Source organism: Myotis brandtii, unplaced genomic scaffold (genome assembly GCF_000412655.1).
Source record: "Myotis brandtii unplaced genomic scaffold, ASM41265v1 scaffold896, whole genome shotgun sequence".
Classification (NCBI taxonomy): domain Eukaryota; kingdom Metazoa; phylum Chordata; class Mammalia; order Chiroptera; family Vespertilionidae; genus Myotis; species Myotis brandtii.
The window spans coordinates 935,397-945,449 of record NW_005371677.1 but is presented as its reverse complement, the minus strand read 5'-3'; the positions used below and the strand labels follow the sequence as shown (position 1 = coordinate 945,449).

The following is a 10,053-nucleotide window of genomic DNA, read 5'->3' as shown; positions in this document are numbered from 1 at the left end:
ATAATAGACAGCACATATGGTAGCTCTTTTTCTTTATAAATTGATTTTTAAATAAACACCATTCCTACCTAAGAACAGACATCTCATTTTCACTAAACTAAATTCAAGAGTTCAAATGAACCCCAAACCAAAGATAAGCCCCATTTAATACATAACAATGACCACAGTGGCATGGAAGTGGAATTACTGTTGATATTACTCTTAATTTGTGCAGGTAACAGTAATAACAGTGGAATATATCAAGCCTGTGAGTGCCATCACATTCAATCTACATATCCATGAGGCTAATAGAAAATAAACACTTTTGTTATAGAACAGAAAATTAAGCCCACACTAAGTTCAAGTGTCCATTTACACGGAGGCACATTGCACACGAGGTGTGTGTGCACACCAAAAAGGCAGTTTAGCTGGTTGTCTATACCTTTTCTTAAAAAAAATAAATATAAAAAAACTTTTGAAACAATGCTTAACTACTTTACAATCCCTGAAATAGACATTGCCTTTACTATAGCAACTACTAAACTCTGATCTATGCAGAAATTCAAGATTTCGGGCTCAATTTTACGTGTGTCTGAGTGTATGTGAGTGTGTATATGTGGGTGTGTGCCTGTGTGTTGAGTGTGTTTACTCTGTAGCACTTGTAGTTCTACAGAAAGATATCGATCAAATTGAAAGTTTTATCGTTGCCTAAAGTAATGACTCAGATCGGAGTAACAGTTTTCCATGTGTTACTATAGTTTTCCATTCCTTTCAGTCAACCAAGCAAGATAAATGCTATTTCAGGGGATATGGTATCTACAAAATTTTCCATTTGGATGTGTTTGTATTTGCTGAGTACAAATCTACATCAATATTGTCACTTGTATATTGTACCAGCATATGGCAGGGAAGCCTGGCTGGTCACATCAAGTCTTATTTCTCGTCTTGGGATAAGAGTTGCCAACTATCTGATATGATTTGAAAAACAAACAGACAAATCTGCACCACTAAAAAAAGCTTACGTTTCTTTAAAACATTTCAAATAAATAATTCATGTTTACCGAAACCATACAGCCAAGTCGAGTAATTTGCTGAGTTCTATATTTAATTATTGCTAACAAATTCTGAACAGGCTTTTTCAGTACCTGTGCTTCTGTGAGAGCGCATTGACCACTAGTGGGCGCCATTTATCTTCTTCCTTCCATGCGTCTCACCTTAGAACAAGCCCACTTATAAATGCGAAAGCCAGTGAAAGGGGGGAAAAGAGTGCAATAAAAATCAAAGGGGAGCATAGTGCAGTCCTTAGACAAAGATTTCCTTCAGACTTTTTTGTTTGTTTGTTTTTGTTTGTTTGTTTTCTCATTTAAGCCCAGCAAGATATGTGATTTGAGACTAGCATTTCTATTTAAATTCTATTGGAAAAGAAACACACTTGTAAAAAATATGGCAGACTTCAAAATGCAGGTAAAAGATAAAAAACTCTTTGATTAGAAATGAATAAAATATTAAAATGTCACATTACTTTACATATACTTTACAAAGAAAAAAATTCAAACGAGTGCAATGAGGAAATAAAAGAAAAACATATGAAAATAAATACCATCTAATATTTGACAGCATCGCTTTTAATCCATAGAGTCTATTTTAGTTTTTTTTTTATTCCTTTCCTTTTTATGTCAGCTGGGGAGGAAATTAGTGCAATGTTGCAATTGTAAGTGCGGCCGCCCGCCTGCTTGCCTCGGCAGCGCAGGCGCCCGGTCCACTGGTGTGACTGCTGTTGGTGATTTCTGGTGCTCACCGCGAGGCGCTGCTACACGTGGATGCCCTTCACTGCCTGTTTGATACTTTCTAGCAGAGCTTTGCATTCTGGGGAATAGTCCCGTTCCAGGTTGCTGTACATGTCTGTGAGTGTATTTACATACGCTTCGAAATTCTGCTCACTGATTGGCCCCTGAATGGAGACAAAACACATGGAACCAATCACAGGGATTCGGGATGAGGCAAAAGGAGGACCAAAGGGCACGGAAGCCAATCAGGGACTCTGAGCCTGGGAAGGAAGGGAAGGATGCCTGGGGCTGCTGGAGTTTGGGGAGATGGAGAGAGAGGAGGTGCGCACTGGGATTCATCTGCTCCTTCTTTCCTCAATTTATGGGATTAGTGTGATTGGACAGTGTTTTTGAGGTCCGTGTGGAGCTGCGTAAGGTAGCTGCTGAGGTGGGCCCTCAAAGCTGCCCTACCTTGGGATGCAGTCTCAGCCTCCACTGCTTGGGCTCAGCACAAAGCAGACCTCCTGTGTGTGGAAGGGGAATGTCAGCCAGGCTGGGGAGAAAGGCTTGCTTGTACCAGATGTTTCCTTTGACAGCACTGGGCTGGATTAAAGGAATCTGAGATTTGCGCAAGCTGGTCCCTAACCAGGTGTCTGGTGGAAAATGTTCCTCTTTCATTCTCAGACACCTCTTTGTGCGTCCCCACCCACCTCCCCCTTGCAGCCTCATTGTAATGTGCTTTATTTCTCTACCCGTCTTTCCAGGTAGAATGTGAGGTCCACAAAGTCAGGGACTGCTCATCTCATATGTTTGTGTGTTTCGGTATCTCCTTGGCCTAATGTGGTGCTTCAGAGAGAACAGACACTTGACGTGTAGAAGTTGCACGCTGTGTGCAAGGAAATCAATGACAGAAAGCACTCCTACCCAACCATTCTTTGGTGCCCCCCTTCCCCATCTTTTTAAAAATGTATATGCCCTGTTTACTTCACAAGATGGTTAGAAGAGAAGACTTTTACAAGGTCTAAATACTTTAGGTATAAAGAATATTGTTGCTGCTATTTAGAAGGTGAGCTTCCTATACTTGAAGATTATTTTGTTTTTGCTCAGCAAAGTACTGATCTAAATTATTAGTGTTGTCTTAACCGTGGTTTTCTGTTCCCTTTTAGCTCCTGCATTTGTGGTGTCACATGCTTCTTGGAGTCACAGAACTGAACAAGGACCCAGGTGACAGAGTGAACAAAGCCCGCACTAAAGCCAGGCCCGCCCGACTCATGCTAGCATTGGGACTGTGATCAAATTATGTAAATTTTCTGAGTCTCTACTTCCTCAACTACAGAATGAGAATGTCTTTAGTGCTTTTGTGAAAATTTAGTGTGATTAACCCTAAAACTCACCACTAGAGTACCTTATATGGTAACTATACAAAGTACAAGTTATCTTGTATGGTAATGATTATTTTAGTGGCACTGGTAAGGAAAAAATATTAAGGAATATGTTTGAAGTATGAGTTAAACAAACATTAATAAATAATATTAAAACATGTTCAATAATTACCTCAATACTGACCACAAAGTAATCATTTATTTTTCTTTGTGTTTTATAGTATTACGTTATTGATTTGTTTTTTAATTGTCAAGAGGCAGATTTGGAATTGGTTAAGATGAGGACTCCATGCTGGAAAGCTGGGTAAATTGAGGGACTTAATTGTTTTCAGAAAATCAATTAGATTTCTTTATTAAATTGCTGTTTTTTAAAACATTCTATATATAAAATTTGCAGCATTAGAAAACTTGTTCTAAAAATGGACACAGTGAGGAAATTAAAAGCATTCAACAATGCAGCCCCCCTTTCAAATGTTTATTATATTTATGAAAATGTAAAGGAAACTAATTTTCTATAAATTTTAAATAGTTGCCATGCTTCAAATATGTGTTTAGATTTGGGAAATATCACTTTTGTGCTTTTTGTTCTATAGGAAGATGACTTAAGTATGGCCTTCATAGTTAGTACAAAGAAACCATCTGGTTAAATTCTTTTCTACGATTCTTAGATTGGGTGGGTGACACAAATGGCTGTGTCTCAGATTTTGTAAGCCATGCAAGCTTTTTATTTGGAGAAACAATTTTAGCCAGAGAGTTTTGGCCTCCAACTTTCATATGACATTATAAAACAATTTTCAAATAAACCTTCATCTTTAAGTGACTTCTACAGTATCCAAAACCCTTGGCCTTCGTGTAATTTAAGTGTATGAATCTCCGAATGAAGGAGGTCATTGCAAGTCCTGCATAATGAAGCATGATGCCTCGGTGGCTGCTGGCAGGTCTCCTCAAAGCTCGGTGCTTCTGTCTGGCTGCCCTGGTGGTGACTGACACTGACCCTGCAAACCCTTGGAATGGGGAGGCCACGTCCTGGCCTTGGACTTACCATCTGTGGGAGCTGGATGTCGGCAAGGCTTGAAATGAGAGCTTGGCTTAGACCGGCCAGCTCCTTCAGCAGGCTTTCGTTATTCTGTTCTATAAGTTTGTTCTCTGCCTCTATTGTCTTTAAATTGCTCTCCATAGATGTGATCTGCAATGAAAATGACTTGAAAATGAAAGAAGTGGAGTTTGGAAAGAGGACAAAATGTTTCTCTTGGAAGGAAATGCATTGGCTGAACCTCAATGCCCAGGAATGCCTCCCTGGTAACTTCTCTTCACAAAACAGCAACCCCATCGACGGCTCTAAAGTTTGAAATTGCATTCCCAAATTGATATCCTCAGCCCAGACTTCCTCCACATCTCCACATGGCTATATGATGGATATCTCAAGCTCTGTGTTTCCCCAAGCCTGCTCCATCCTATCTAATAAAATGGTAATATGCAAATTAACCGTCGCTCCGTCACAAAGATGGCAGAGCCCATAGCCACAAGATGCTTCGTCGCCGTGGCGATGAGGCAAGCGTTCCACCCGGCCACGGAGGGCTTCTGGGCAGTGGGCATGGAGCAGCGGGGATGGGGGAGTTGGGGGGGGGTGGTTGACACTCTTGCGTCATCACCCTGGCGACAAGGCAAGCATTCCGCGCCCGGCTGTGGATGGGCCTCTGGGCTGTGTAGAGCCTCTGGGCAGCGGGTGTGGAGTGGCCAGTCCCTGCAGAGAGCTACTGGCACATGGATTCGTGTGCAGGGCTACTAGTATACTATAGTCTTCTCCTTCCCAGTTAGTAGCAACTAGAATGTTGCTCAGGCCTTCACGTTATCCCGGATGGCTCTCTGTCTCTCACATTTTAAATCCACTGGGCTCCTCCTTCAAAATATCCAGAATGGGCCGACAGTCCCCCATCTTCACTGCTCTCCCCTGGGCCCAGCCACCAGAGTGACTGACTGCCTTCTCACGGTGGCCCTGAGTGTGGCTTTGACCCCTGCAATCTATTCTTCTGGTCCATCTTCAACACAGCTACCAATACAAGTTTCTTAAAATGCAGATCGCATGTAGGTCAAATATGATCACATTAACTTCTGGCTCAAAAGCCCAAAATGTTCTGTGTTCATTCAGAATAAAAACCAAGTCCTCAGAATGGCCTAGGACACTCATGTGTTACCCTGGGACACATCTCCTTTGATCTCCCACATCACTCACCTGCTAGTTCTCAAAACTCTGTGCTTTCTCTAGAGGTAGTGTTTTTATACGGTGCTTTCACTCTTTGAAACATTTCCCGCCCCCGTACTTGTTTGGCAAACTCCCTCAATTGCTGAAGTTTTTGCCAAAATGATTCCTTCTTCTTGAGGCCTAGCCTGGCTTTCCTGTTTTATATTGAAATCTGGCTGCTTCTCCCTACCTGCTTCTCTCATACAAATGATTCCTTTATTTATTTGATCTCCCACATCACTCACCTGCTAGTTCTCAAAATTCTGTGTTTTCTCTAGAGGTAGTATTTTTATACGGAGCTTTCACTCTTTGAAACACTTTCCCCCCATACTTGTTTGGCAAACTCCCTCAATTGCTGAAGTCTTTGCCAAAATGATTCCTCCTTCTTGAGGCCTACCCTGGCTTTCCTGTTTTATATTGAAATCTGGCTGCCTCTCCCTACCCACTTCTCTCATACAAATGATTCCTTTATTTTTTTTTTATTGCTTTCAGAGAGGAAGGGAGAAGGAGAGGGAGATAGAAACATCAATGATGAGAGAGAATAATTGATCGGCTGCCTCCTGCATGCCCCACACTGGGGATCAAGCCTGCAGCCCGGGCATGTGCCCTGACCAAGAATGGAGCCATGACCTCCTGGCTCATAGGTCAATGCTCAACCACTGAGCCACGCCAGCCAGGTCAAACAATTTATTTATGATTTTTTACGTTATTGTCGGCCTCCCCCATCTAGACTTGAAGCTCCATGAGGGCAGACGCCTTTGCTGTCTTTGCTAATGGTTATAAGAGGAGTTGTAAACCGAGATCTTTTATAGACTGATCGTTATTCAATGGAAGATCATGGCATTGTTCACATTATGCTGGGTCAGGAAACCAAACCTACGTTTCAGATGGACTTAAACCTTCTGTCCTAAACTGCTGGCAATGACTTCTGGGAATCAGTAATCACAGTGATCTAAAAATCCCACATTGCAGGAGAGGAGAGAAGGGAGAAAGATACTGTACTTTTTGCAATAGAGTTATTATTTAGTGTACTAAAAAAAATCCTGGACTACATTTTTAATTTCCATTTGGATAAATTTAGTCAGTAATGGGGCAGGCATTACAAAGGAGAATGCAGAGTAAAGACACTGCTTGCAATTTTTGGTAAAGAAGCTATACAATGGAAGATCATGGCATTGTTCACATTATGCTGGGTTAGGAAACCAAACCTACATTTCAGATGGACTTAAACCTTCTGTCTTAAACTGCTGGCAATGACTTCTGGGAATCAGTAACCACAGTGATCTAAAAATCCCACATTGCAGGAGAGGAGAGAAGGGAGAAAGATACTGTACTTTTTGAAATAGAGTTATTATTTAGTGTGCTAAAAAAATAATCCTGGACTACATTTTTAATTTCCATTTGGATAAATTTAGTCAGGAATGGGGCAGACATTACAAAGAAGAATGCAGAGTAAAGACATTGCTTGCAATTTTTGGTAAAGAAGCTATGCAGGAAAATCTCCAGAAAGATCTGTTTTTAACAAAAATGGACACATTCAGAGGTGTTGTAGAAAAATTGAATGTGAAAAGTTGCCCTGTTTTACTTGAATTTTTTAATAAAACTAAGTACTCATATCTTCTCATATATAATTTCTCTAAAGCACCATGTGCTCTAAAGGACTCTACAATTACAGGATGACCTGCTTATAAAGCCTTTGATGCACCCAAAGCAGAAACATGAATACCTTTGCCTTCAGCTATCAAATCAGTGATGGCCCAGGTGACCCACCTACTCACGTATTTACAATAATTATGTAATCTAGACATGCTTAGTATATTCATTATAAGATATCAGTGTGTGGATTTTTTTTTTCATCACAAGGTTTAGCAGTTCAATGTTTTGCCTCCACTAAAGAGTATGATTACCATGAAGATACCTTTCTGGTTCTTTACCTGCGTCTGAAGTTTCATCATATCTGCTTCAATTTTAAGGTTGGATTCATTCAATTCCTTTATTTCTTCATCCAAATGCCTAATTTCTTCATCACTCTCTATACCTGCAAAGAATCAGACTCTCTTAGTTCACACTGAAATTACGAGACTGTGATAAATCTCAGTCACTTTACATTTAGTTTGTGGTTTGTGGAGTGGTTTGAAATGTTGAATTTGTATCCAAATCCATGTTCAAGATTCTAAAATGATAGGTAAAAGGAGTTGAAGGATTTAAATCCTTTGTAAGAAAAAGAAGATGTATAAAAGTACCACCGTTTAATTTGCCCATTACGCTGCAGGTGTGCTGCAAGACATGTTATTAATTAATGCACCATACACAGGTAGAGCTGGGTGCTGGCAGGTGGGTGCGAGTCCAGGGACATGTAATCTGGGTTCTCTACGTGGGCCTGTGTAAGGGCAAGCAAATGCAATCTAGAAGAAACATGTGCTTTGCCCGTGACTCTTGTTCTTGAATTTGGGAAACTTACTTCTTTGTGCTTCCACTTCCTTGTCTGTAAAAGAGGCATAAAATCTATGTTGTGAGAATTAATGCAAAAAATATATATAAAGTGCTGAACACAGAGTAAACTGTCAATGAACAGGCATCACTTTCCCATCACTGTTTTATAGAAGGAATATGAATAGATTGGAAAGGTTTTTAAAAGGTGGGATGGGTAGTTAATAGTAAGGATGCCAGAAGCAGGATTTAAGGTAATCTCAACAGTCCATAGTGACGAATCTAAACCAAACAAATGGCAATTAAGAGAGATAAATGTAAACTTTCACTTTAGATGTAATAAGATCAATTTCATGAGAGCAGGTTGGGGACTTGACAATTTGTTTGAAAGAGATCCAGGCTTTTACACTTTCCAGGGGTTACTGCTGTGGAACACAGTTCATTATCTGCTTTAGGTGAACTTTACATACCCTGTGAACCAGCAATTTCAGCCGTAGGTACACACCAGAGACAAACAGTTGCATATGTCTGATAGGAGGTGGGCACAAGGTGTACGTAGCATATTGTTTACAAAGGTACAACCTGGAAACAAGCCACATGCCCACCAAAAACAATATGGATGACTCTTACTAATATAATGTTACGAGAGAAAAAAAATAAGCCTGGAAAACTTACATACAGCATGCTAAATCAGGTGACTGTTTTCTAGGTACTTATTGCTTTATTATAAGTAACTAACTACCTAAACAAAATCGGCCATGCATGGACCAATGCAGAGAGTGTGTCATAAGATTCCTAATACTGGGCTCTGAGATTCAAAGAAGAAAAGCAAACTCACCAACTAATACCTCAGTATTTTAGTATCTAAATGAACTTGAATATGAGTAACAGGATGACGCAGTCATTAAGAAAAGATTAAACAATTACCCATGACCTCACTAACGGCACTATCTGGGACACAGAGCTCATTCCGCACTGGCCTGCTGCATCTGGAGAACTGTATTGCATCGTCAGCACCATATCTTATTGGCTGATTTGCTGGTAGAGGAATCTTTTCCCAGGCAACAGGGATTAAAATATTTGTTTTCAACAACTTTATGGAGCATAGATTTTCAATTAGACAAGCATTTTGAGCAAATGAAAACTTCTATTGCTATGTTTCTTTTATATATATTGTGTTTTTTCTTTATGTCTCCTTGGAGTCAACTTCCTTTTCAAGGAATGGCATTTTCGATTGGTGTAGCACAGTGGTTGAGTGTTGACCCATGAACCAAGAGGTCACCGGTTCAATTCTGGGTCAGGGCACATGCCCAGGTTTCGGGCTCGAACCCCAGTAGGGGATGTGCAGGAGGCACTGATTGATGTTTCTTTCTCATCGAGTTTTCTATCTCTATCCCTCTCCCTTCCTCTCTCTCTAAAATCAATAAAAACATATTTTTTTAAAGTAAGGGAAAAAAACCAAGCTATTGCTTTGAGATAAACATTATACTTTTAGTTCAAATGTGAGAAAAGCTTCCGTAGTGTATATTAACATTACAATTCCCAAATAAAGTATAATTTGGCATGCAGAACCCTGTGAGGAACTACTACCTGGGCCTCCATGGAGATGGTGACCCTGGCCATGAACTCTTACCTCCAGTTGCTTTGAGCTTGATAGTCATTAGTTCTTCCGAGACCTTGCCCTTTTTGATAGCTTGTGCATTTAAAGGACACCCAGATAAGCTGTGAAAATAGGAATATGCTGATGTGTGAAACATATTATTTCATATACAAATTAAAATTTTTATTCACTACTTACTATTTAAGTGTTTGCCTGCCTATTAATGACATTATAACATGCAGTCCCTTTGTAGAAAGTAACAATATATATAAAAATAAAAGCAAAATGCCCTGAAAAGATGTAAAATGTTTTGTGTGATTTTTTCAATAAAAATACAAATAGCTACTGCTGATATCATTTAATTAATGTTATCAAATTATTTCTATTCTGCATACATATAAGTGCCTTTCTTTAGTAGTGGTTACTTTATTTCCTATAAACATGAAATGGTCCATACATTATTAATAAGAATTGTTCCAAATTAGTCCAACTTCCATGAATAATAGAGCAGAATCTAGATCTTTCCATCTTTATATAAACTATATAGCCTGACCTATACAGAATGATTCAAATTATTACAAAATAATAACCCTCCTTCCCCAGGCAGTTGGGTATGGGAAAGTTTCTAACTTATTCTTTAACTTTTAAACCTTT

At 39.7% G+C, this 10,053-nt stretch overlaps 1 protein-coding gene across 12 annotated transcripts in view; it reads right to left on the bottom strand.

Annotated features, from left to right (window-relative positions):
- Positions 1-1,712: 1,712 nt before the first annotated feature.
- Positions 1,713-10,053, bottom strand: part of ST18 (suppression of tumorigenicity 18, zinc finger) — a 260,995-nt gene continuing 252,654 nt past the window's right edge. For all 12 annotated transcript variants that reach the window (XM_014532477.1, XM_014532476.1, XM_014532473.1 and 9 more), the window contains 4 exons: positions 9,433-9,521; positions 7,304-7,407; positions 4,170-4,313; positions 1,713-1,930 (listed from right to left, as the gene is read on the bottom strand). In XM_014532477.1, the coding sequence (XP_014387963.1) occupies positions 1,790-1,930; positions 4,170-4,313; positions 7,304-7,407; positions 9,433-9,521 (478 nt within the window). In that variant the 3' untranslated portion in view covers positions 1,713-1,789. The remainder of the gene's footprint in view (positions 1,931-4,169; positions 4,314-7,303; positions 7,408-9,432; positions 9,522-10,053) is intronic.